Below are 25,984 nucleotides of genomic sequence, written 5' to 3' on the forward strand. Positions count from 1 at the left end.
ACGGATAACGCCGCGATGGAATATTTGAAGTGCTTGATCACCCAGTACACTGGCAGCGAGCAACCGCCTCCACAGCCCAAACCAGAGGCACAGATCTCTCCCCAGCAACCAGCACATTCACCGAAGCAGGTGCGGACTCGTCTTCAGTGGGGTTATCCTTTTGCTCGTCCGGGAGACCCCAGAAACTCAGCACCACCGCCGTCCCCACAACCACAGCAATTGCAACATCGTCGGCGCCATAGTCACTATTACCATCGATCCAAGGGAACGAGGTAGGCCAAAGCAAGAATGGGATCAGTTCGCGGCTGACGGAGATGAGATATCACCCCAGGCACTCTTCTGCTCACACCAAAATGCCGATCGACTCTTTCGCTGGGCCTTCCTGCAAGGATCTGGTCGAATTCATGAAGAGTGTTAAGAACATTCCCGCAAAGCACAAGGATGGCTTCGAAGGCATGTCAAAGAAGGCGATCGAAACTGTGTGCGATATTGATGCGCTGCATATATGGGAGAGCGGCGATGATATCGATGACTTCTTGCACCTGACGCAGGTCATCGTCAAGCTCAAAATTGAGACGGAGAAGCACGAGGGCAGGCGAAAGAAGGAGCCAGCTATGGTCATCATTTCTTCGGAGCAAGGTAGATGATCCCTCCACTAAGCTGTGACTGCAGATGCTTACAACGATTAGCGGCAGGAAGGAACGGAGGAGATGGTTTCGAGCGAATCTGCGAGGTAGTCCGCAATTTGTTGATGTCCGGCGGAAAGAAGCACCTCAATGACACAGTGTGCGCATTCGGCGCAGTTGTCGTCGTCCGCGGCATCGACTACACTTCCTCGAGCGATAACAAAGCCGCCGTAAAGCGCATCAACACTGCCATCGAGCGAGTATTCAAGATGCAGCGCCCCGGTGTCAAACAGGTCGTCTGGCACCACGGCCCCATCCTCTCCCTCCTCCTCACTTGGATCGACAACACGACCTCGGACCTCCGCACCGCTCTCACAGCTATCAGTGTAACCGCTGCGCTCGACCTCACTTCCGGCGTCAAGCCTTCGCCCCTGGGCAAACCCAACAAGCAGGCCGACCTCCAAACCCTCGAAGACTACGCGAAGCGTCTCGACATCCCCGTCGTCTTCGTCGACCCCACCTCCCAACTCATTTCGTACGAGTACCTCGCGACCTACATGTACTACTGGGCGTACTACATCCACATATTCCTCCCCTCTTCCATCCTCCGCCCACATTTCTACGCCGCCCTCGACGCCCTCGTGACATTCTGCTTCCGGCTCCGCGGCGCGAGCGACTCTACCTACGGCACCTCCGCTGTGCGTATGGTGAAGGAACACCTCTCCGCTTCCACTGCGCGCCCCTGGGCTCGCACTTGCATCGACGCGTCTTTCTACACCAAAGAGCTCTGCCGCGGCACCGCCACCGACGCCCAGATCCACAACGCAGTCCAGCTCGCCGATTCTCCCTTTTCCCTCCTCAATCCCACAGCTGGATATCCGCTCCCCGCGTTCGCCCGCCTGCCGCTGTGCCCGTCGGACAACCCAGGTGAGACTACGGGCAAGGCGTACATCGCCGCCCGCGTGTCCTTCACACTCCTAACCTGCACATTCCGCGCTTCGTCGTCGTCTCCCTTCTACATCCTTCTCCCGCGCGAGGGGCGGGACGTCGACAGGGTCACCGCCTGGATACAAGGCAGTATGATGGGCGTGCTGGAGCGGCTGCGCAGGGACAAGGGCAAGGACGCCGTGCGCATCGACAACAAGGAAACGCACATGTATGCCGAGGTTACAAAAGCGTGTAAGTGGGCGCTGGACGGGTGTAGGGGGAAGATGCCGGAGGGGGTCGAGGGGAAGGTGAAGTTCGTGCGAGAGAAGGTGAAGAGGGGGACGTTTTGCTATGTCAGCGGGATGGTGAAGGAGGCACAGGTCGAGAGGTCCAGGTCCAGGAGGAGGAGTAGGTCTGCTGGAGGGTGGTAGGATGGGCGAATTGGTTGCGGTGCGCAGAGGAGTGGGTGGGCGGGGTGGGAGAGTAGAGGGTGCGGTGCAGGGCAGAACGGGCTGATCGGATGGGGCAACGGTGGGAGTGGGTTAGAGCTAGGCGTGTGGTGCAGCACTGCTTGCTCTCTTGCCGGAAGTCGTTGGAGTCTGATTACCGGTCAGGACTCTCGTCGACTGGCCGCCCTCCTCTGCGTTGGTTCTCTCGCCACTAAAGAGCGTGATCGGGTTCTGTTCGGCTTAGTACTGGTCTACGTGCTTGGTCGCTTCATAGGCACTGTCTCGGTTTTGAGCACTCTGCGTGTACGGCTACAGTTGTGCATTAACCTTGATAGCATTGGAAGTAGAGTGTAGAACGCATGTCTAACATCACCGCACTCGTCTCGCTTGTTTGTATTGGATTTGGAAACAGCATCGGTGTGCTAACATATCATGCTGGAACGTAGAGGATATCGATGTACTGCGGCTGTAGGAGCAGTCGGCACTCCAGTGCACAAAGTGCGCGTGCACGCGACCTACGCCCGTCCTCCGAACTTCCCAACGCGGACATTCTCCGCGTCTGCTTTGCCACGCCCCAGTTCAGATCCACAGTACTACAATCTGCCATCCCTCCACCACAACTGTCCCACGCCGTCCTATGGTCCATTCCGCCGCAGTTCGATTTCATCAACAGCTCGCTGAAGCAGTACCCATTCCACTCATCTCTGCTGAACGTGGTGCGCCAATTTTTGACCAGCAGTAAAGAACGAGCAGGGCCGCTGCCTCGACACAGGTGCTGAATGAATCGCCAATGTGGTGCTGTCTAGGGCAGACTCCTAGATCTTGGGCCCCGGCAGCGCGTAGCCGTCGCGGTACTCAACGTCGCGCCCGACCACGCTCTTGAAGAGCTTATCGACAGCCGCGAGCGTCTCCGCAGGCTTCTTCGAGCGGATATCCACGATCCATGCGTCGCTGTCAACGTCGCCGCCACCAAGGTGCGAGAAGAACGATGTCTCGTCCTCGGCGGCGAGGTCAGGGTCGTAGTCTGCATCCTCGGGGTTCGGACCAAGGTAGTGCTCCCACGGCTTTTCCTCCCACGCCGGCTTCGCATGGTAATCGTAGAACTCGAAGCGTGGACCCAACATGAGTATTGCGTAGCCGCTAGATACGCCAGCCTGGCGACCCATGGCGTCGTTCAAGATATCGGCGCGCGGCATCGAGACAAGGCCTTATCGGGCCGCATCAGCTTCTCGGGAACCCAGTGCTCGAACGTGTCCAAGTCGTCCATCATGATGGCGAGATACGTGTGTTGTGCCCAACCCGTCGAGCCGTCCTCATACTGCACCTCGTTCAGCGCCACGTAGCCGGCGATGTGCTCAGGGAAGATGCGGTGGAATTTGTCTGCGAGGATATTGCCGGCCCATGTCTCATAGACGGGTTCAGCGTTCTTCTTGACACCTGCTTTCATGTTGTCGGACTTACGCTTGGTCGCGGTGTAGCAGTCTTCAGGATAGATCCAGGTGCGCCAGCCACCGAACTGGACGAGAGGGAATGCGGCGTGCTCAACGCGGTAGCCTTGGTCCGCGGGGTAGTAGTGCTCGAGGAGGACGACGGCTAAGGCTTTGGCTTTGTCGAGGCAGGGGTCGTGCTTCGCTCGTACCTTTGTCATGAGCGCTGGGTCGAAGTATTTGACGTAGTTGAAACCCTTGGGTCCTGGATTATTCTAAGTATTCGGCCGGTGTGCACGTTCTATATAGCCTCCCCAATCTTGGAAGGGGCTGGGAAGCTTTTGGCGTAAGAGGCGAAGAGTGTTTGGATGGAGTCACTAACTGTGACCACTTGATATGCATGGTCCTCTATCCACTCCGTGTCCTGAGGCAACACTACGGGCTCTGTTGTCTCGTCCGACACTGGTACCAAGCCATGGACTTCGGTCGTTGAGGCGTTTGCTGCAACATCGGGAAGTGGTGTGCCCATCACGTTGTCAGCCACGTTGGGCGCGAATCCCTCGGATTGGTTATGAATGGCTTCAGGTTGATGAGTCGTCATATCAGGCGGGTCGATGTCCATCACAACGCTAGGCTCGTCATGAGTCGCGCCAAAATTGGCGTTCGTGTCCGACATCGCTGCGGCGTTAGATTTGCGATGTATGTTCGAGCTGATCGAGAGGATTGGAGGCTCCGCGCGGAGCACCAGCTTTACACCAGGGGTTGGGTGGCCCTAATTACTTGGAAGGGCCTCAGCGTAGGTTGAAAATAAGAGACTCGAGCACTTAGATGTTCTTGCTAACGATGCGGCCGAGGAGATCGTTGATTCGATGCGCGCAGCGATGTCAAGTCTCAGATCCGGGAGATGCAGGCGTGGGATCTCCCGGGCCAGCTGCTGCTTCCTTCTTTGCCTGTTCTCGCGCTTTCCGCTTGACCTTTTTCTCGCGATTCCGTCTCGTGCGCTTCTCACGTTCGGCCTCCTCTTTTTCTTTGGCAAGTCGCGCTTGCTCGGCTTGTTTGTCGTTGGTGGCTTGCATCTTCTTGCGCAAAGCAATCCTGCTCTTCTTGCCCTTGCGCGTCCTCTTCTTGGTTTGTTCGTCGACCTCAAATGGGACAGAAGGATGACCAACGAGGACAATCTGCTTCAGCCCGGAAGACGTGATCGTGCGCACCTTCCAAGGTACCGCACAGCCAGGCCACGGTATCTTGGCTATGTCCAACACGTCCGCCCCGGTCACTGCAGCTGCGACATATTCCTTCTCCCTCTCACTTGTGATCTCATCCGCAAAGTAGTAGCTTCTTGGCTTCTGCACTCGCATACCAGGCTCCCCAGACGCTTCTGGCGACGTCAGACGGATTTTGTGCGAATCGCCAGCCTTCGACGGCCCCGCAAAGAGCACGAGTTCGGCTTCTTCATCGCTTTCAGCGGCGTCATCGCGAGCTTCTCCGGAGTCATTCTCTCGGTTTGTGAATATGAATTCGCTCTGAGCGCGGGATCGGAGAAATTCAGTCACATCAGGATCAGGACTCGATCGAGGCGACGATGCAGGAGAGTGGAGATCCGCGCGGCCAACACTATTAACAATCAATTAAGCACTTTGTTATCGGAGCCGGACAGTATGTACCTTTTAGCGCCCGTCGCGAACATGGTGGTGTGTATGCGTGGTGGTTTACGGAATTTTTGGAGCTTGGACGTTGAGCCTCGGATGATCGACGTGCCAAGATTGCTATCCCTGTCACAGCGCTTCAGGCTACAGAGGATTGCTCCCCCAGACTGGACAATCTTGAGTTCCGATTCGCCTCCAACCGCATTTCCGACCGGTTCCTTTTCAGAGATGGTTGATCTCTGTTATTGAAACGCATGTAGGATCCCCGATCAGCGACACAACTTTAATGGAGGTACAGCACATGAATGGACACCACAGGTAATTGAGATAACGAGAAGCGGTTTGCTGTCGGTACCGAATGTTTCAAGATTGCGACATCATAAAGATTGTTTGAGGTTTGAAAGTTGCCTCTAGACTGCCCAAAAGCGAACGTGAACACGCTCAGCAATCCAGAGTGGCTTCGCGCGCATCTTACCTCGCCAGCGCTGTTCAGTCATGCCTCTCAACAAAGCTCTACCCTGGTATCAGAACGAGTTCTAGTTGCATCAATACAGTGAGTGCTGGGACTTGGGACCGAGATGTGATGCCTTACTTCCATTGCTTCTAGATAGCGAGATCGGAACCTCTTGCGCGCTTCCCGGTATGCCATCTCAAAACAACGCCGTGCCTTCGTCGCCGGTGTCGCACCTGGAGCGCTGCAATAGCGACTCCAACAACCGCCAAAAGAACGCCCAAAGCACCGAAAGCGAGTGTCGCGCCATTTTAACCGTGAGGATCTTTATTTCTTGTGAATGATCGTTGGCGTTCGCAGAGGTGGACATGGGTCGATCTGTGCGCAAAGCAACGCAGGACCAAGCATATAGTGAGCCATGGGTACACATTGACGAAGATGCACTGTTGATTTGTTAGAACTCCAATGGGATGAACAAATGAGGGGCAGGAGGACTCCCGCGGTGGGTGGGTTTATACTCCAGAAGATGGGGCAGTGGTTGAACACCTCATACGGAGTCTTTCGCTGGCATATTGTTCGGCTGGTGGCGTAGACGAGGCATACGGCCTTCATCCAGATAACGGGTCGTAGCGTTTCGTTTTGACCAATGAGGGGCGACTCACTGTTCGTCCCATTCGAGAATTTCCGCTTTAAGACAAGCCAAGCTGCACGCACTCCAGATCGCATGTCAGATATAGTGGTGTCTTGGCCAATCCTTACCGACAACACCGACTCTTGGTCCAGTGTTACCTTGCCCACAGAAAGGACCCCTGGTCATACTTACTGGCAACAACGACCCCTGGTCACTCTTACTGACAAGAGAAACCCCTTCCCACCTTACCGGCAACAATGACCCCTGCTCGCCTTCTTGTTCACTGCTATAGTCTAGAGTGTCTCTTCATTGCCCGACAGGGTCCTCGGTAATTTCAGCCTCGTTCAGCAAAGATGTTGATACTGAACGATGGTGCGATGTCACTGATAGGATCGCTCATCGCTTCTCCGTACTCACCAGTAGTCGCACTCCAATCACGGGTGTTCTACTCAGCCTCCACCGTACCCCCGACAACCATTCGTCAAATGCATCCGACTAAATGGATTATACTATGCAAGACTACCTCAGATTTTCCTACGCATTCATGATTCGTGGCGTCAGGACGCATATATCCGTGGCACTCTGTCTGTGGTAGAGGGAAAGGAAAAGCCTGGAGAATTTTCGCTCGAATTTTGAATCGTGTTCCTCATTTACACTCAGACAACAACGGTATATGTCAAAGAGAAGAATATTCCTCAGACAAAACGAATTAAAAAAAATTCCGTGAGAATCACCTAATGTACATTCGAGGCAAGGAAGAGTGAGCAGAAGGTGTCTTGAACGACTCAGTCGCACTAACCCGATCCGGATATCGTCATCACGCAATCGGCTTAGTAACGCCTAACCATCCAACCACGCGCAAGCTTACAGTACCGTTTTATATATTATAGAAGCGATTTCTAGGGCCCTAAAAGTGAGAAAACTGTGTGGGCCCTCATTTCCAGCCGTGTGAAATAGTCGATTAGGACTGGTGCTGACCCACCGAAAACCCACGGTCTTTACCTGTCGCCGAAATCGCTCTTAGAGAAGGAACTTTAGAACCTTTGTTCCCGCCACGTTCGAACGCCCTCCTTCCCTCCACTTCGATCATTGTATTGCATATCATGGCGACTCTTCTCCGTACTCCTGGGGCGTGCCAAAGAGCAGTTTCAGCTGCACAAGCTCGGACTTTGGCTTCTGTAGCTTCCGCCGCCGCTTCCTCTCGAAGTCACAGGGTGGTCGTTGTTGGCGGAGGAACTGCAGGAATGACAGTCAGCCACCAGCTTCTCCGCACCGGAAAATTCACCCAGGATGACATTGCAGTTGTGGACCCTGCCGAATGGCATCACTACCAGCCTGGATGGACCTTAGTCGGCGGAGGCTTGAAGAACAAGGAAGATCTGCGACAGCCACTCACAAAGCTCGTCGACCCAAAGCTAAAGTTCTACAACGAGCAAGTGGGCGCGTTCGTCCCAGAGGAGAATCTCATTACGTTAAGCAATGGGGACAAGTTGAATTACGAGCAGCTCGTGGTCGCTCCCGGTATCAACGTCGACACCAGCACAATCAAAGGTCTACCCGAGGCATTGGCCGATCCAAAGTCCCCCGTTTCCACCATATTCAAATACGATACCTGCGACAAGGCATCCAGGAACATTAAAGACTTCAAGAAGGGCACTGCCATCTTCACCCACCCTGCTGGAGCCATCAAGTGTGCAGGTGCACCTCAAAAAATCATGTGGTTGGCTTCGGATCATTGGCGGCGGACAGGTTTGTATAACTACAACGATCCTGCCTCATCGCCTATCAACATCTCGTTCGCGACTGGTCTCCCGGTCATGTTCGGTGTACCGAAGTACAGCGCTACTCTGGAAGCTTTGCGAAAGGAGAGGAACGTCGAGGGTCTTTTCCAGCATGACCTCGTTGAGATCAACGGCAATACTGCCACCTTCGCGCGTCCTGACGGCGCGGACAAAGTCACGAAGAAATTCGATCTACTGCATGCCGTGCCCAAGATGGGCCCGTACGCCTTTGTCAAGAACAGCAATCTCGCTGACCAAGCCGGCTATGTCGATGTAGACCAAGCTACGCTCCAGCACAAGAAATACTTCAACGTGTGGTCCGCCGGCGATGCGTCATCTCTCCCGACCTCCAAGACTGCCGCCGCCATTACCGCCCAAGCTCCCGTCCTGGTCAGCAACTTGCTACGAAGTATGGAGGGGCAGGATGTCCAGGCGGGTTATGATGGGTACACTTCTTGCCCCTTGCTGACCGAGTACGGCAAGGTGTTGCTTGCAGAGTTCAAGTACGGTGGTGTACCAAAAGAGACGTTTGGGAAGCTTTTCGGCATCGATCAAGGCACGCCAAAGAAGGCTTTCTATTACCTGAAGAAGGATTTCTTCCCTTGGGTCTACCAGAACCACATGGTCAAGGGTCGCTGGGGTGGACCCAATGGGTTCATTCGGTGAACGCAACAATGCGGTGTCGATATTGCCTTGGGAAGTACAAACCGGTTCATCCCAAGACAGGCAAAAGAGAAGGTCTAAACAATGTGAGTATGAAAAGATAGTTGGTGTTTTTGTAAGATCAGCCGATGTAAACGATGACCCAATATGTTCAAGGAAGCTAAATACAGATTCGTTGCTATTTTTTTTGTGCTTCACCGCTTTCCCGCACAGGATCCATGCCCTGCCTTACTTATTGACTATTTTGCGTTGCGTCGTGGGCAATTGCAACAGTGCCACTCAGTCAGGCTTCAAAAGCCAGACTTACAGAGAGTATCTAGGTCCTTCTTGACCTTCGGCCGGATTGTCATATATACCTGAATCGTAATATCCATAACTGACTGCGCCCAGATTACAGACGCCATGCTGAATTTTCGGTTGCTTGCCCATGGCAAAGCCGATCATGGAGCTGAATAGAGATAGCCTCAGTAATGACCCTCTCATCAAATGCTTTGGTAGAATACCGATAACTATAATTCGGTCCGCTTCTAATCAGACAGCACAACCCCTTCATATTCCCACTTCGTTGTATTATCCAGGCGTATCTTGAAGGACTGAATGCTCCCATTGCTCTGCAGCCCTACAAACCGCGGCTCGTCAGGAGAAGCTATCAGTGCGCCTGACGTAAAGTTGAAAGTAGAAGGAGCTTTAGTAAGCTCGGGTATGGAACTCCCCGTCCAATTTTTGGTCGTTTGATTCGTGTATTGATTGATCAGCAATTGACTCCCGTCACTGGCGATGGACAAAAGAAGAAGATCGTTATATGACCCTGCTTCGGCGTCTTGGGAAGCAGGAATAACAGCGGATGACAATTGCAATGGACTGCCATCCCCACCTGTGCGCGATCCCTCAATTCTTGTTCCTGTATCTGGGTGAGCTAATGAGCAGCATGAGGCGTTGACTTCCACTCACTGGATCCGCTAGACGGCCACCACAACTTTTCCTGCAACTCCTTTGGCGTCTGGAGATACATCTTCGGGACGAACGCGCTACTGTCATTCGAGTATGGCGATCCTGTTGAAGTCATCGTAAGACCCGTCCCCGACTGCACGTCATCGCCAGTCACAAGACTCTGGTTGGTCCAGTCTTCCTGTGTCAATCTGACAACTTTTTTGTTCGCCGCCTGGTACACTACTTGGATCCAATCACCTGCACCTCCAGACTGGCACTGGCTTCCTTTGCAGGCCACGGTGAACGCTGCAAGTTGCGAATTCTCCGCCGCAGTCTTCCTGCCACTCATAGATGATAGGCAGCACATGCCCCAGCCCGTCTTCGCTGTGATGGTATCGGTGCTCATCTGCTCAACCGTGTTCTGGTTGGAGAGGTAGAACAGCGCGATTGTGGCGAACTTTGGGAATGTGTTGTGTAGACGTACAGTGGCCGCGAGCGGGGTTCCTGGTTTGGGAGATACGTATTGTTCGTTGTACGCATTTTTCACATCCATTGAGCCGTTGAGTGTGAGATTGACCTTCGTCCATTTCTGGGTATCGGACTCCCATATGGATGCCATCAAGTCGTTCGTGACGGCCTGCCAAAAGACGGCGCGGTAGTAGACGCCGTTGTCATCACCACTTGTCCAATTCACGGCGGCTATCCTCGAGTTGCTAAGAACCTGTCGGTCCTGCGAATTGCCTGGCTGGGGAGCCTCTGTCGGTGTGGCATCTTCTGATGCGCGTTTTGCATGTCTCGATCCTAGAATTCCTCCCGCAACAGCACCGACAATCACGACAATGCCGACTAAAACACCCAAGATAATCAGTCGTCGCCGCCGTTTTCCCGGAGAAGAAACCACCTCTTTGTCAATATCGACTTCTGTGGGTTGTGACGCGCTGTACATGGGAGGTTGATTCGCAACGCCTTGGCCCGGAACTACCTCTGGGGAGGCATGTGGATCCAACGCTATCGGTCCGCTTGCGTACTCGGGAGCCTTATACTTGAACGTGTCTTGCCCGTCTGTCTCAACAACCTCGAGATTGCTGTAGGATTGGTGGTTTTCTGGTACATGTGCCATCGAGGGCGGAATGGTAAAAGTGCAGAGCTGCACTGAGGAAGACTGAAAGCGCACGGTGATGTAAGACAAGCGGAGTCCCACCCAGTTTCATGTAGGACAAGACCCACGGGCTATTTTGCGCTGCCTCACAACCGACATCTCGGGTCGTGGGACCATGCGTACTTGGCGGTAGTACAGGGAACAGCATTCAAGTGTTCCCAACGCATGCCCGAAAGAAACTTCAGGATAAGGGCATCTACTAGCCTTTTTGAGCATTCGTTACAACTTCATAATCAGCTTGTGTTCCGAGTCGATGTTAAGATCTTCCTGAAGCTCCCAGAGTACCCAGGCGCTTTGGAGAGCTGGACCCGAGCTGCTATTACCCTGTAGCTGCCGCGTTCCCGAACCATGATGTCCGCCTTGAGGGCCAAATATGTCGTACGGCGACCAGTCGGGATGCCCGGGCCAATCCAAAGCTCCGCTACTCGCAATTTGAAGCGGCCAAGACCGGCCTATACAAATGGGGAACCTTTCGCACCATGCAAGCCTGGGCGTTACCCCTGCGCCGTTATTGACCCGTGGCGCCGAAGCCCGACCTGAAGCTTTGGGGGCCATGATCTGCCTCAAGTACTCCGACCAGCCTCCTCATAGCCACATCAAATGTCCGAGATCGCCCGCAAGTTGAGGCGCAAAGCAAGCAATGCCTCGATCGTTGCAGATGTGGTATGCATTCGCACTGGAACCATCGAATCGCTCACACAACGTGGCAATCGAAACTCAACGAGTGGGCTGTACGCTTGCGCCATGGGTTTTTCACACTATTCAATCGCCAGCGTTTAGTATCCGCGTTGGCATACGTTTTTCGTCCAGATTTGCGTGGGTACTGGTACTCCACACTGGAGGCATACACGACAGGGGTTCCTCGCCAAACCTGCTATGATGGGAAAACATCTTTCTCGCGCTGGTGGGTTTTGCAGTTGCATCATCAACGAACCCGCTTCCTTGACACGGCTGTTCAGTTGCACTGAAACTGATAAATATTGGGAATTCGTGCACTGCGCGTTACTGACAAAGTATTCCGCAGCCAAGGTGGAGTGCATACCCTGGCTATTGTGATTGCTTCGGCAAGAGGGGAACCTCCCAGAAATCCGTGAGGCGATTTTTGCATCGCAACCTTGATTCTCGCCTGGCGTTATGCAGAGGGCCTCCGCCTGGTAAAGGTCTCGGTGCGACAGTGACAAGAAGTCCTTACCCGGTCGTGAACTCATCATACTCCACGAAAGGTTGAATGACGAGCCGATGTCCAAGCGGAACTCAAGAGCAACCACACTCATGGACAGATCGCAGCAATAAGCGGGTTTCGTCGATGGTGGTCTCACGATTTGATATTTGCAAAAAAAAAAAATATGCCTGTTGGCAATATGGACTGAATAAATGAGTAGAGGTTTGTTACGTTTGGCAAGTATACAATCAATAAAGGCCCAAAGACGGTTCAAATGTGCAATGCGAATTCGGGACGACGCCACGAGAAGCTCGGTCGATCATCGCACCGAAAGGGTTGGCGGAAAAACACAGACCGATTCTACGCCATTGTACCCCACAACCTCGCCATACGCCATTCCCAGTGGATTCGCGACCATACCCATGGTGGGTTTACCCTGTGGGACCATTAAATTCTCCGAGCGCCGCTGAAGGTCTTCCGGAAGTGAGCGTTCATCGGTTTGCTGATCATTGTGGTTGCGAGATTTATGATTGCAATGACCGAGGCCAAGCACATTAACCGCGAGTATATTTAATAGACATGGCATGACTTCTCGTTGTCTCGTCACGCCTCATTGCCTTCAATTTCAAAGATGCGCGGAGTTGCGATTGCCCTAGTGGGCCTATTCCAGCTCGCCACCACCACAGATACTGCTGTAAAGGTTAAGTGGCTGGAAGGCGCGCCAAAGATCAATAGCGGTACTACATTCGGTCTTCCTTGGGCTCGTGGAAAACATCTTGCCAATGCTACCTCGTTCACAGCCTCGTCGGGAGAGCTCCAGTCTTGGATAACAGCTTTCTGGCCGGATGGCACGATCAAATGGACTGGACACGCCATTCCAGCATCAGAAAACACCGCCGAGGAATATACGATCACGGCTTCAGGATCTGGAAACGGCACCGCACGACTTTCCAAGAGGCAAACCAGCAATTCATCGACGATTCAGGTCACAGAATCATCAGACGCGATTAGCGTCAACACTGGAAAGATTGCAGTCTCATTTGCCAAATCGGGAAGCGCAGTCGTGTCTTCGATCAAAACTCTAAATGGCAAGATCGTAGGCCAGAATGGTCGCTTGATCCTGAAGTCGCAGTCTGGAATAGCTGAAGAGGGAGATGCAAGCGCGATCGAATACTCCAGCTTCTTTAGCAAGATCTACAACGCAACTGTGTCTGAAGAGAGCAAGATACGCGCTTTAGTGACAGTACAGGGGATTCATCATGCCGAAGCTGGTTCCCACAAAGACTGGCTTCCTTTTACGCTACGATTCTACCTGTACGCCAACTCAGACGCCATTCGGACAGTGCACACCATTGTGTACGATGGCGATGCCAAATCCGACTTCATCTCGGGACTGGGTATCCGCTTCGATGTACCTCTTTCCGGTGAAAGATTAGTCGATCGACACGTGAGGATTGCGGGAACGGATGGGGGCATCTTGCACGAGGCCGTGCAAGGAATTACTGGATTACGTCGCGACCCTGGGGAAGCAGTACGCACTGCTCAATACAATGGAGAAAAGACGCCACCCAACAGCACTTGGGATACCAAAACCTCTACTCGTCTTCAATGGATCCCTACCTGGAACGACTATCGCCTAACCCAGCTTTCACCTGATGGTTTTAACATCAAGAAACGGACAAAAGAAGGACAAAGCTGGCTAAAGATTCCCGGTGGCACGCGATCTGGAGGTTTGGCATATCTGGGAGGCGCTACCGTTGGAGGCCTGGCAGTTGGGCTTCGTGACTTCTGGAAGAAGTATCCAACTAGCCTCGATGTTTCCAATGCGGCGAGCGATGAGGGATCAATAACCGTCTGGCTTTACAGTCCCTCTGCCGAGCCGATGGACCTACGTCCATATCACGATGGATTGGGTGAAGACACGTACGCAAAGCAGCTCGATGCGTTAGAAATCACTTATGAAGATTACGAAGACCGGTACAATACTCCCTATGGAATTGCGCGGACAAATGAGGTTTTCATCTACGCGTTCGACAGTACGCCCCCGGCTGAAAGTCTCTCCACCTTGGTAGATCACACAAATGAACCACCGGTGCTTGTAGCCGAGTCTGAATACATCAAGGAGACCAGAGCACTTGGTTCTTATTGGAATGTTCGAGGAGCGCCGTCGAACTCTTCTACCGATACAGCAACTATCGAATCTCACCTCGACTTTCTCATCAAATTCTACAGAGATCAAATTGAGCAGCGCCGCTGGTATGGTTTCTGGGACCATGGTGATATCATGCATGGTTACGATACGGACCGACACCAATGGAAGTACGATATCGGAGGCTATGCATGGGACAATAGCGAGCTTTCCCCGGATCTGTTCTTCTGGAATCAATTCTTGCGCACCGGACGCGCGGACGTCTATCGTCTAGCAGAAGCTCAGGTTCGTCACGGTGGGGAAGTAGATTCGTACCATCTGGGTAACTTTACTGGTTTGGGCACTCGACACGGTGTACAACATTGGGGCGACAGTGCAAAGCAAGTTCGTATATCTACACCAGTGTACCGCAAGACGTTTTACTATCTGTCTGGTGGCGATGAGCGGACAGGCGACCTGGTTCACGAAGCTCTGAAAGCTGAACAAGCCTTCGTACTCGTTGACGCCCGTCGCAAAGTGCGCGATCCCAGCGTCATCTACAAGCCTGATCCTACGGCTCTGTACCTGAACTTCGGTACTGACTGGGCAGGCGTGGCAGCCGCTCAACTACTGGAGTGGGAGCGTCGCGGTCCGCGCTGGGAAGAGGCACGCGACAAGCTTATCGAGACGGCGAAGACGTTCCCAAAGTTGAAGTTTGGCTTTGTGACAGGCGAAGCGTTGTACAACTCGGAGGACGGGTCATGGGCGCCACCTCCAACGGATCCAAACAACAACGGCACAATCACAGTATCTCACCTCTCCGCCGTCTTCGGCGTGTTGGAAACCCTCGATCAGCTCTTCGAACACTTTCCAGAGATCTCGAAAGCATTTGTTGACGCGTGGCTAGACTACTGCTATTACTACGGAGCTTCGAAAGCTGAGCAGAAGGCACGGTATGGCAAGGACTTCGGTTCTCTTAATTTGAGACAAGGACACTCGCGCTTGACGGCGTATGTCGCGAACAAGAGGAACAATGCAACGCTTTCACAGAGAGCGTGGAACGAGTTCCTGAATGACAACAGCGCAGACGAATTGAGTCCTGATGACCCTTGGGCAACGGTCAGGTTCAATGGAAGTGAGGTGCTAACTCCTGTTGATGAAGCGGACTGGATCACCACCAATGCCGCGGCTTTGTATGGACTTGCGGCGATTGAATTGATTGCTCTCACGTAGGATTGATCTAAGAAGTGGTCCTTTTTTCGTTCCCTAAATAAAATGAAAATTTAGGACTGGAAACGTGAAATTCTCGGGCTCCGTCCTATTGCAACTGTCCAGCACTTCTTCAATCGAGGAATTGAGTGAATGTATTTATGATGTGGTTAGTGTTGATCCGTGGCATGGGCGAGCGGTCCATGGCTCCCGACAACCCAGTCCAACTTTCCAAAGATGACCTCGACATCAACGTACCTGACTTTGTTAACCGTTCTGGAGTCTTCCCGTTACACGACGTTTACGGAAATAGTTTCGCAAGTATCGGAAGTATTTCCAATTTCACATTTGGAAAGTTCCGGGTCTGCTATGATCAGAATAGTGTGGGGCATTCCAGAGGGCTATAACGGATGGGTAGGGATGCCTACACCGTACGGTCTGGGTAACGCTCGAATTATGACCAACCATGCAATATCCGACCTGGCGTTCGTACACGCATTACAAGGGAAGATGGCTGTCCAGGAAACTTCTCGTCAAGGGATCCCTGTAGCCCCAGCACTGGACCTTACAGCTTTCCAAAATTCCTACTTCACCAGAGGCAATGGCACTTCACGCGAAGAAGCGACAATGCCTCTCACTGCGTCCATTGTTCCTTTGATGAACCAGAAACCGCAAATTACCAGGAATGGGTGACGCGAGCACTGGGTAATAAGAGTATACACAATGACAAATGGACGCAGCCTCATGGCTCAAACTTGAGCTCCGTTTCTGCAGCTGCCAATCGATCTGTTGAAGCACTTCTGAAAAAGCCTGGATACTTGCATAAGCTATTTATAAGATGGTCGCATGGTGACAGTCGCCGACATTGTGACTAGCAAGGTGGTACCGCGCCAAAGAAGAAATGCTTGAAGATGGCTCATACGAGTATCCTAAGCTGACGGTCATCGACGCCATCAGAGCCTGAACTAAGCGCGTGTAATAGGAATGGAAGGAGTCATATGTTGAAAGAGGGGAGCCGTTCCATCAGATGCTCGGAGTGACTCTGCCGCCGTCAATGTTTCATATACTATCAGATTGCGCAGCTGCGCCAAAGTGCCAGTGCAAGATTTCCCGTAGTTCATCGACGGACTTGGGATTTAATTCTTGACAATCATCGCCCGCACTTGAATTATGGATAAATATACCCGCTTTCCATTTTTTATAGAGGCTTAGAATTGACGTCCTCCTCTCTATGGATAACGTTCCGCGTGGTCATGATAAAGCTACCGGTGGCCGCGGAATGACTCCGCCCTGCAATTCCGCCTCAGAACATTAGCATATTCAGGGTTGTACAACCCAACTTGGACCCTTCACACCAACCAACATTTCATATCAAAGCATAAAATGACTCTTTCGATATCGTCTGCTACACCTGAAAATAGTGTTGCGTACATCAATGGACGAGTATACACCATCAACAACGCGCAGCCGTGGGCTTCCGGCTTCATCGTATCTCCCGACGGCAGGTTTACCTATATCGGCGGAAATGATGACATACAGAATACGGCCAAGGAACTGGGCCTTGTAACGGTCGACTTGAAGCAGAGATTTGTCATGCCTGGCATTCACGACGCGCACATGCACCTCCTTTACTCTGGCATGATGCTGACAAGCGATGTTGATATCGGAATGGAGAGTACCAGTGAAACCATTGCTGAGGAGATCCAAAACGGAATGTGTAGGTGCGAATACATAAACGCGCGCCAGGACTGGGTCATGGCAGCAATGTATAGCAACCCTGGTTTTCCGAACGGCGTGCCGGATCGGAAGTACCTGGACGAGAAGTTTCCGGACCAACCTGTCGTGGTAGTGGGAGGCGCCGGGCATTCGCATTTCTTGAACACAGAGGCGTTGAAAAAAGCGGGTTATGATCTAGAGAATGAAGAAGATGTCCAAGGTGGCAAGTTCTTTCGCAGGGAGGATGGAAGTCTGACTGGGGAGCTGGGAGAAACAGCAGCGACCAAGGCGATGATTGCTATGCCTAAGCCTAGTCTGGCACAGGTCAAGAGAGTGCTCAAAACTGCTATACACGCTGCAAACAAAGCAGGTGTCACGAGCTGCCAGGAAGCGAGTGCGAACACTCTCCTTCTTCATGCGCTTCACGAACTCGACCAAGAGGGGGGATTGCGGATGAACGTTGCGACTCATATTGTCCATGGACCAGAGTTCATCGCTCACGAGTCCAAGGACACCCTCCATCCACTCATTCAAAAAGCCCATGAATTTCGAAGTCAACACGTGGACACCCGTTTTGTGAAGATTCTACTCGACGGTGTTCCCCTACCACCACTCTTCACTCATTGCGAGCTTGATAGCGACCAAAAACCGAATCAAGATAAGTTGCTAGTGTTAGATGCGGCCGAGGCGATCAAAAAGTATGATTCACAGGGTGTAACTGTGAAAGTTCATTGTACCGGCCATGGCGCCACACGCATGACACTCGACGCGATAGAGAAGGCAAGAGCAGCAAATCCTAACGGGCCTCGACATGAGGTTGCACACTGCAGTGGCGTGCATGATGGTACTTGCTCTGACTCCAATAGCAATAAGAAGGGCCTGCTAATAGTCTTTCAGACGAGTATGCGCGCTTCAGGCAGTTGAACGTGACAGCGGAGATGTCACCTGCGGAATTCTTTGTGCATCCTTTCACCGCAAATTCTGAAGGCCTAATGGACTGGAACTTTCGGAAGATGCTAAATGCTGATGTGTTTCTGACTATAGGGTCCGATTGGGGCGCTACAGCAGACCCTTCGCTATTTGGCCCCGTGTCCAGGGTGGTCGAATCGGTGGGGAACGGGTCCAAAGAGCGTGGCGGTGAAGCGCTATGTCGTATGCTGACCCTTCACGGCGCAATGGCTGTTGGCGCAGATAAAGAGGTAGGTAGTATCGAAGTGGGAAAGAAGGCGAACTTCATCATGCTCGACAAAGACTTGAGCCTAGGAGATTTCGACGGGGCCACAGTGCTAAGGACGTACTTCGAGGGAGAATGTGTTTGGGATAGCGAAGTATCGTGAATTGGCTCACCCATACCTGGCTAGCTCCATAATTTGTTGCTGACAACACTCTTGTTTATGGTGGAAAGCCGCTACGCATGGCTTACGACTTCCGTCTCTTGGGCTGGGCGCGTGTCTAAACATACCATAGATACCGTCTGTTCTACTCATAAGCACCATCATCGCAAATTTAGGTTGACTCCATCCAAACGGTGAAGTGTCAGATTATCAGAGTCTTTCTGGCAGGATCATTTCGAAACATTGTTCATCGTCTCTGACTTGAGCACGAATATTCACGTGACGATTTCAGCACCTACACCTTTCGTCACAGAGTGTGCCTGAATCCGGCATGAAAAAGGAAAACCGGCAGGTCAATCTCAACAAAATCCAATAGTACACTCTCAGTGAAGGTATCTATGTAGAGATCCAGCCCTACAAACGCGCTCAGGCGGGCTCGGGGGTTTGGCTCCACAGTTATTTTCAGCCACAACCGATAAAGCCATAATATTTTGTCCTGTAGCTATCACTCCAGCGAACGCGCGTGCGATCCAAATGACTTTCTCCGGAGTGTGTGTATTTTCGCATCCCCGCACCCGCACTCCGAAGCTTGGCTTCGGGATCTCCACCAGGGTCCGTGTATCCCCAAACAGCCGCACCAGGCAGCCGCCAACTCTTGGGACCCTGATTCCGGCCAGTGAAAAAAACCAAAGGACTGCAAACAACATCGAAGACTTGCCATTTCAACAGCTGAATCGTGATGGCTGAAACTCAGACTCGGGGGCGCCTTGCAGGTGGCATATACGGAATGCGTTCCGCGAAGGTGGCACCTGCAAGCGAGGAGCGAAAAATACAGGCTGTGAACGACGAACGAGAGATCATTTAAAGGTAACGATATAGAGTTGGCCATCACGGTGAAGTCCCCGCCCGTCTACTATTTCTGTCTAAATAATTACGTTGGACGTTGCTGGCTATGTCAGTTGTCAAGTGGCTGATGGTACCGCAAACGCCACTAGCAGATCGGTAGGACATCCGCATGTTTGACGAATGACAACTGCCACGCACACTCAGTGATCCCAATCTGTCATCTCAACATTTAGCGGGCCGGTGGGGACGGTGCCTACCCGAGCTAAACTCACCCTGGAGCCGTCTTATCGGTGCACAGCCACCCGTCTGATTGGCCTGGGGCAATTGTCTCGACTTCACCTTGACAGCTGATTCACTCGTCCCACGACGGACATGGTTCTTACTGCAGCACGACATGATAGCCATCATATTAGCCATCTCCGGCTCCGACAAAGGGTTCTGGAGGCCTGGTCTTGGTATGTCAATGTGAGACTTTACTTAAGGACTGGACTCATAGCCCTGGCTACTTTTGTTGTTGTCAACTCCTTGCAGTCGCCCCAGTCCACAGAACAGCCTCTGCGCCCTCGTTATAAACTGTTCACTTATTACACCGCCGAATTGGTTCGTGTCAACCTCCAACATGACATCGCCGACACATCCCAATGTCGACCTGGTGCCGGGTACCGAGATCATGAATTCAGATGGCCGAGAGAAGAAGGCGTTGATTCCTACGCCTTCAAACGATCCCCGTGATCCCTTGAACTGGTCAAAGAAATGGAAACGTAGGTCGCCGGCTGATTATCCTTCAAGATATTGATCTTGTCGCAGTCATGGTAATGGCAAGTCAATGGCTCTTCACGTGGATCTCAGTCACGGGAGCTTTGTCAATCGCACCAATGTTCCCACTCCTTGGCCAGGAGTTCCATCTCAACAACTCCCAGCTTGCATTTCTGACCGGCATCACGGTCATCACGCTCGGAGTCGCTGGATTTATCATTGTTCCCCTAAGTAATATCTTCGGCCGTCGCGCAGTCAGCTTGACCTTCGCTGTTTTGATCATGCTCACCTGCATTTGGCAGGCCCTTGCCACTTCTCACCGAAGTCTTCTCGCAGCTCGAGCACTGAATGGTGTCGTCTGCGCGACAAGCGAAACTATCCCGGTGCAGATGATCGCCGACGTATTCTTCCTCTATGAGCGTGGTGCCTGGACTGGCGTGTACTTCACCGGTTACTTCCTCGGCGCGTTCCTCGGCCCAGTCATGAGCGGATCGATCGCCGCTCACCATGGCTGGAAATCCTTTTTCTGGCTCGAGACCGGCTTGTCTGCATTTGCGATCATCTTGATCTTCTTCACGTTCCCAGAGACGAAGTATCACCGCGACAACACGAAGGGCTACACTGGCGCGACGACTCCAGAATCAAATCAAAGTCAAGCTGCTATCACAGAAGATGGCAGTGGTCAAAGCTCTGTTGAGAAGCAAGATCCCCATATCCGCAATCGCCAAATGAGCAGTGAAACTGCGTTGCCTCCTCTTGGCCAGGGTCGACCCTCGCGAGCACAGTTCATGCCCTTCCGGAAGCCAGACCCCCGCTGGAAGATGTTCGTTGTGCGCGACACCTGGACACCTGTTAAGGTCTTCTTCAATCCCATCATTCTCTGGGCCGGTCTTATGCTTGCTGGACCTGCAGATCTCGTCCTCTTCTTTAACATCACCGAGTCGGTTATGTTTGCTGCTCCGCCCTACCTATTCAGTCCACAGAACGTTGGATACACAAACTTTGCATTCGTCATCGGTGCCCTGCTGGGTCTCGCGTCTGCAGGTCCCTTCTCTGACTGGGTTGCCGCACGGGCTACTCGCAAGAACAACGGGATTCGGGAGCCCGAGATGCGTCTGCCGGCACTGTGGTTTTTTATGTTCATCACCATACTGTCACTCATCCTCGGGGGTATCGGATACCAGCGACACTGGGGGTGGGAGCATATTGTAGTCTGGGGGTACGGCTTCGCTGGCTTCAGCGTTACGACTGTTCCCACAATATCGATCACCTACGCTATCGATTGCTACAAGCCTATCTCCGGTGAGATCATGGTGGTGGCCACCGTGTTCAAGAACTTCATCGCCTTCTCGTACAGCTACTGGATCTTCGACTTGGCGCATAGTAGCAAGGACGGCTGGATCACAACCGCTATGGTCATCTTTGCGTGCACAGTTGGCCCTGCGTTGTTTGCGTTCCCGCTTTACTATGGTTTGGGCAAGAAGATTCGGACGTGGACGAGGAATTCTGACGTGCATCGCATGGAGCAGGTCATCTAAATTGCAGCGCGGGTTGGTCAATGGCCTTCCATAGGAAAGATGGGATATATATCATGTCAATCAAGTCAATTGCAGGATCAGTTTCGGGTCGGTGTAATTAGGTTTTGGCATAGCATGATACTTGTGCTGATGATTCAAATTGATTTCTATCTTTTTCACTTTTCTTCACACTTCAGTACATTCGAGGTAAGTATGCTTATCGCATTCCCCACCTCTACTTCTAAGCAAGTTTCTAATCGCTGGATTTTCTAGGACCTATACCTTTGTTTCGGTCTCTTCGACCGGAGCACCGTCATCAGTCCTTCTCTTGTCGTCTCTACTCTGTAGTACTCGCAACAGGACGGTCAAAAGGATCATCGCCACACCCATTGCAGACGCTCCAATAAACCCAGCTTTGTACCTTGGTGCATCAATCGTCCGCCATACAGCATTAGTCCACCATATCCTCATGATATAACTGAACATGTTGGATATAGCAATGACAAACCCACGCATCTCGTGATCGTGCGGTATCAGATCTGAGTACCAAGCGAAGTACGGCCCCGGAACGCCGGCGGCAAAATACGTGAAGTAGTATGCGACATACTTGAGTGTATCAGGAACGTTCCAAACAGCGATAATAATGGCTCCAAACAAGGTGCCGGCTTGCATGACGACAATGGCTGGCCACCGGCGACCCTTGAGCAATGGCGAGTCCGAAAGCATTCCCGCGAGAAGCTGGACAACAACACCAATTGCGACTTGGCCCGTAGGCCAAACATTTCTCTGGTATACCGTGTGGCCAGTAGATTTCAGCCATAGCGCATAAGCTGGTTGTTCAGATGGGAAACTCGTCTGCACGAAGAAGTAACCCATTGGCAGAACCCAGAACTGCCACTGCTTGGCAATGCGCAACAGCTTCTTTCGATTCCACGGATTGTGTCCAAGTGGCTTTTGACCTTCTTCGACGAGACGTGCACACTGCCGCGCGGCTTCGTCTTTGGTAATATAGAAGGCTCGTGTGGTTTCTGGAAAATCTGGGATGAAGAAGTATCCTAGAAAGGCGATCGGGAGGGATATGACGCCGCATACGATGAAAAGCCACTGGAGCGATGAGATTGAATACAGGACCTCAATGGGTGTAGTACATACCTGCCAACCCTGTCGCCCCCTGACACCGTCAAGGCCACTATATGCACCTGCCTGGATATAGCCGCTGAACATACTGGCAAGTGCGGCAGTGCAGTAGAACAACGCGACTCGTTTCCCTCTTTCGGCCTTGGTGTACCAACTTCCTATCAGGTACTGGCAGCGGATCAGTGATAAAACTTGGAACCTAGTACTCGGTTGAGCTCACAATCATGACGGGAAAGTATCCGGACTCGCACAAACCCACTAGAAAGCGGATCGCATATAGTTGCGAGACATTCGTGACAGATGAAGAACAGAAGGTCAAAATTGACCAGATGATCTCAAGCGTAGGGATGAGAATTGAGGGTCGAACGCGACTAGCCAGCATGACTGCAGGCATTTGACCGACGACATAACCAGCTGTGAAGACATTGCTCGTGTAGGTCAGTTCGCTGCCATACATTTTCAATGACTCCTTCATCTAATTCACTTTAGCGAGAGTCGCCTATTGATGCCTTTGCGGTTGACTGGTTGTGCTTACCCCAGACACATATGCATTGTTAATGTTGGCTTGATCCAAATTCTTGCTGAAATAGCCCAGACAAGCACTGCTAAGGAGGAACAGATCAAGCTTGAAGAGGAACCATTTTTCTTCCTTGCTCTTGTCTGGATCGTCCCAGATATGCCGCTGGATGGAACGAACAATTCGCCGTGGTCGACTGTATGTGCGAGGCCGTTCAAGAGAAGACGATTCTGGCGATGAAGAAATGCTTGGAGAAGATGCAGCTTTGTCAACTGTCCTCTCAAGATTTCCTACCTCCTTGGAAGTCATTCTCTAGGTTGTTCGATTCTGCGTGGGATGTTCCCCGGGGCTTTGAGATATATAGTTCGGAAGGTTTTCAGCATGTCAGCACGTCGTCCAAACGAGGAGCACTAAAACAACGTAGTTTTCTTCGGCCTTTACTTCAGGCTCTTTTCGTTTTCAGAAAGCAGTGTGATACAGATGACGCGATTGTGTCCATCATGGCGTATAGGCTTCGCTAGTACATAGACGAGGGTGAAGATCCTTGGAGCTCCACCCGGTCCCCCCCAAAGTAGGCCCTCCAAATGATTCCCAGATATGACCGCAGCTGCTAGGCTACTTATCGCTCGTTTGGTCTCTAATTCAGATGCATCTTTCATCCGAGGCTAAGTGTTGCCGCCTGTGATCATTCAGGAAACCTAGGTAGAATTTGTGCAATTGTCAGTCTCATTAAATCCTAGCTTTCGAAGTTTGTGTATCCGCTGGAAGTTTAGAGGCGCACCCTCTGTCTACATCCGCGAGTGGTTTCGATGCGAGGTTGTTAGTGGGACGGACCGATGCGTGCTGCGGGGAGCTTATTGCGCCATCCGATAACGGCCACAATGTGTACGTGAACCGCTTGATAAACAATGCGCCTTACGCGTACTTGGGAGAAATTAGCTACAATCGACAAATTAGAGACTCATGTAACGTCCTTGACAGGGACTCAATTACTCGCTAGCCTGCACTCCAGCGCAGATTCCGTTCTTGTGAGCTCAAACCCGCAAATCAATACGCAGATCATTGGCGTATTGGAGGGTCTTCTTCGGAACTGTGCAGTAGTGCTTGATGACGAAATATGGGGTACAGATAGCGACATGACATCGTTCGATGTTGATCCTGTGATCAAGCTCATTAGTAAACGTCTTAGTGTTGGTGATATCGACCATAGCTACTTAAAACAGCTCATCGTATTCTATCAAGCGTGCATATACTACTGGAAGACCAGAACGGTTGTCTAATCAGTCGACATGTCCATAACAGCAATTGAGGCAACGAAAGTACAAACGGACGCGAAGAAGGATTACAGTCAATACGACTTCGCAAACCTTGAGCCATATGTCCACCCCCCAGAAACGAAGGAGGATCTTCCATGGTCAGAACTCGTCACACTCGATCTTGAAGACTATGCCCGTCCCGGCGGTAAAGAACGTTTAGCCAAGCAACTTGAACACGCTGTGCATCATGTTGGATTTGTGAGTAGTCGCGAGCTACTTGGAACCTATAGCTGGTCTAGAATACTGATATTGCTCCAGTTTTACGTGAAAAACTTTGGCTTGACACAGGAGCAGATCGACCAGCAATTTACCCTTGCCAAGCACTTCTTTGAGCTGCCGGTCTCTGAGAAAGAAAAGTACGAAATTAATTATGCTGAAGCGGATTACAATGGCTGGCGTCGACCGGGACGTTCACTAGTGGCAAGTGCCAGGGACAACATCGAGGTCTTCAACATCCCTAAGGTGAGAACGCAGCGAACTTTTCGACTCGCATAAGTCAGACAGGTAATTGTGGAGAAGCTGACATGGCCAAGTTCATCGATGACTTCAAGGGCAAGTACAATTACCCTGCCCTTCTGGAAGCACATATCGACGAAATCGAGGTCTTTCAGCGTGCACTCCACGCCAACGTGGTCCTCCCTCTCCTGCGACTCTTCGCCATCGTACTGCAACTGCCGGACGAAGATTATCTAGTCAAGCAGCACACGTACCAAAAGAAGTCTGAAGACCACTTCCGTTACATGATCTACTACCCCCGAACAGATGAGGAGTGGGCGGCTGCGAAGAACGGTGCCACTGGCGGCCACACCGACCTTGGAACAGTAACACTGCTATTCCGACAGCCCGTTGCTGGGCTGCAGATCCTCGGCGATGACGGCAACTGGACGTGGGTGCAAGCTCAGCCTGGGACCATTACCGTGAACCTCGCAGACACGATTTCGCACCTCACGGGTGGCTGGCTCAAGTCTTCAGTGCACCGTGTCGTGGCGCCACCACAGGATCAGCGAGAGTTCAAGCGGACTGGACTGTTATACTTTGCACGTCCGCACAACGACACCAAGTTGCTACCCATCACTGACTCTCCAGTGCTGGAGAAGGAAGGCGTCAAGCCACGATTCGATAAGATTGTGACGATGGAGGAATGGGTTAAAGCTAAGCAGACGCTGCAGCTCAACCCAGAGATTGCGGCGAAGAGATGGGCGGAACGAGGTGACGGGAAAGTGGAGGTATTGGCTGGGTTTCACGACCAAAAGTACAAAGAGTAGGGATTTATCAAGCAGTACTCTTAATGAAACGGCCTTTGGGTCATGTCCATTTGCAGTAACATCTCGATCTTGTTCAATGTTTGCATGTTTGTTCGCGGTGTGACTACATACATTTAATCGGAGTAGGAACCGAGCATAATGATGGGTTCCGTGCGCCATGAATGGTGCAGGGAGACAAACTCGTGAGGAATTGAAGTGGATTAGAAGTATTTAATCGCCTATTAGGTCACTGCTAGGTAGGGGTAGATCGTTTAAGGCCGACTAGGTAGTGTACTGTCTAAATCACCTCAACTAGAGGATGTCAACGCATCCGTGTGACTCATGCCCAGGGCAATAATGCATAACCGAGCATGTATCCTGATTCAGGGCTGTGCTATCTTTTCGCTGGGGT

At 52.0% G+C, this 25,984-nt stretch overlaps 11 protein-coding genes across 11 annotated transcripts; 7 read left to right on the plus strand and 4 right to left on the minus strand.

Annotated features, from left to right (window-relative positions):
• Nucleotides 1-353: 353 nt before the first annotated feature.
• On the plus strand, nt 354-1,984 carry CC84DRAFT_1214152 (uncharacterized protein; the record flags this gene model as incomplete). The annotated part of the gene is made up of 2 exons (XM_018182606.1): nt 354-639; nt 690-1,984. 2 exons carry the CDS (start codon nt 354-356, stop codon nt 1,982-1,984), a joined length of 1,581 nt encoding a protein of 526 aa, XP_018041228.1.
• Nucleotides 1,985-2,817: 833 nt separating this feature from the next.
• Nucleotides 2,818-4,105, minus strand: CC84DRAFT_1173193 (uncharacterized protein; the record flags this gene model as incomplete). Its single annotated transcript, XM_018180014.1, has 3 exons — nt 2,818-3,142; nt 3,253-3,641; nt 3,812-4,105. The coding sequence occupies 3 exons, from the start codon at nt 4,103-4,105 to the stop codon at nt 2,818-2,820; spliced, it is 1,008 nt and encodes a 335-aa protein (XP_018041229.1).
• A 208-nt stretch (nt 4,106-4,313) lies between these two features.
• CC84DRAFT_1173194 (uncharacterized protein) lies at nt 4,314-5,116 on the minus strand (the record flags this gene model as incomplete). Its single annotated transcript, XM_018180015.1, has 2 exons — nt 4,314-5,043; nt 5,094-5,116. 2 exons carry the CDS (start codon nt 5,114-5,116, stop codon nt 4,314-4,316), a joined length of 753 nt encoding a protein of 250 aa, XP_018041230.1.
• Nucleotides 5,117-7,150: 2,034 nt separating this feature from the next.
• On the plus strand, nt 7,151-8,777 carry CC84DRAFT_1161701 (sulfide,quinone oxidoreductase/flavo-binding protein). The gene has a single exon (XM_018177811.1). It carries the CDS (start codon nt 7,402-7,404, stop codon nt 8,602-8,604), a length of 1,203 nt encoding a protein of 400 aa, XP_018041231.1. The 5' UTR covers nt 7,151-7,401; the 3' UTR covers nt 8,605-8,777.
• Nucleotides 8,778-9,363: 586 nt separating this feature from the next.
• CC84DRAFT_496702 (uncharacterized protein) lies at nt 9,364-10,845 on the minus strand. The gene has a single exon (XM_018186531.1). The coding sequence runs from the start codon at nt 10,649-10,651 to the stop codon at nt 9,518-9,520; it is 1,134 nt and encodes a 377-aa protein (XP_018041232.1). The 5' UTR covers nt 10,652-10,845; the 3' UTR covers nt 9,364-9,517.
• Nucleotides 10,846-12,214: 1,369 nt separating this feature from the next.
• On the plus strand, nt 12,215-15,245 carry CC84DRAFT_1238011 (uncharacterized protein). Its single transcript, XM_018183920.1, has one exon. The coding sequence runs from the start codon at nt 12,484-12,486 to the stop codon at nt 15,211-15,213; it is 2,730 nt and encodes a 909-aa protein (XP_018041233.1). The 5' UTR covers nt 12,215-12,483; the 3' UTR covers nt 15,214-15,245.
• Nucleotides 15,246-15,392: 147 nt separating this feature from the next.
• CC84DRAFT_1173198 (uncharacterized protein) lies at nt 15,393-15,882 on the plus strand (the record flags this gene model as incomplete). Its single annotated transcript, XM_018180016.1, has 2 exons — nt 15,393-15,570; nt 15,608-15,882. The coding sequence occupies 2 exons, from the start codon at nt 15,393-15,395 to the stop codon at nt 15,880-15,882; spliced, it is 453 nt and encodes a 150-aa protein (XP_018041234.1).
• A 651-nt stretch (nt 15,883-16,533) lies between these two features.
• On the plus strand, nt 16,534-18,443 carry CC84DRAFT_1139750 (amidohydrolase 3). Its single transcript, XM_018176252.1, has 2 exons — nt 16,534-17,749; nt 17,803-18,443. Exons 1-2 carry the CDS (start codon nt 16,573-16,575, stop codon nt 18,240-18,242), a joined length of 1,617 nt encoding a protein of 538 aa, XP_018041235.1. The 5' UTR covers nt 16,534-16,572; the 3' UTR covers nt 18,243-18,443.
• Nucleotides 18,444-19,560: 1,117 nt separating this feature from the next.
• On the plus strand, nt 19,561-21,379 carry CC84DRAFT_1139754 (MFS general substrate transporter; the record flags this gene model as incomplete). Its single annotated transcript, XM_018176253.1, has 3 exons — nt 19,561-19,846; nt 19,893-20,533; nt 20,645-21,379. Exons 1-3 carry the CDS (start codon nt 19,705-19,707, stop codon nt 21,377-21,379), a joined length of 1,518 nt encoding a protein of 505 aa, XP_018041236.1. The 5' UTR covers nt 19,561-19,704.
• A 254-nt stretch (nt 21,380-21,633) lies between these two features.
• CC84DRAFT_1238032 (pantothenate transporter liz1) lies at nt 21,634-23,684 on the minus strand (the record flags this gene model as incomplete). The annotated part of the gene is made up of 5 exons (XM_018183921.1): nt 23,491-23,684; nt 23,031-23,309; nt 22,716-22,970; nt 22,511-22,663; nt 21,634-22,462 (listed from the first exon to the last, which is right to left on the minus strand). Exons 1-5 carry the CDS (start codon nt 23,512-23,514, stop codon nt 21,635-21,637), a joined length of 1,539 nt encoding a protein of 512 aa, XP_018041237.1. The 5' UTR covers nt 23,515-23,684.
• A 591-nt stretch (nt 23,685-24,275) lies between these two features.
• CC84DRAFT_1238036 (Clavaminate synthase-like protein) lies at nt 24,276-25,847 on the plus strand. Its single transcript, XM_018183922.1, has 3 exons — nt 24,276-24,508; nt 24,587-24,790; nt 24,862-25,847. Exons 1-3 carry the CDS (start codon nt 24,302-24,304, stop codon nt 25,591-25,593), a joined length of 1,143 nt encoding a protein of 380 aa, XP_018041238.1. The 5' UTR covers nt 24,276-24,301; the 3' UTR covers nt 25,594-25,847.
• Nucleotides 25,848-25,984: the final 137 nt, after the last annotated feature.

The sequence above is a fragment of the Paraphaeosphaeria sporulosa genome, assembly GCF_001642045.1.
Source record: "Paraphaeosphaeria sporulosa strain AP3s5-JAC2a unplaced genomic scaffold CC84scaffold_2, whole genome shotgun sequence".
Taxonomy (NCBI): domain Eukaryota; kingdom Fungi; phylum Ascomycota; class Dothideomycetes; order Pleosporales; family Didymosphaeriaceae; genus Paraphaeosphaeria; species Paraphaeosphaeria sporulosa.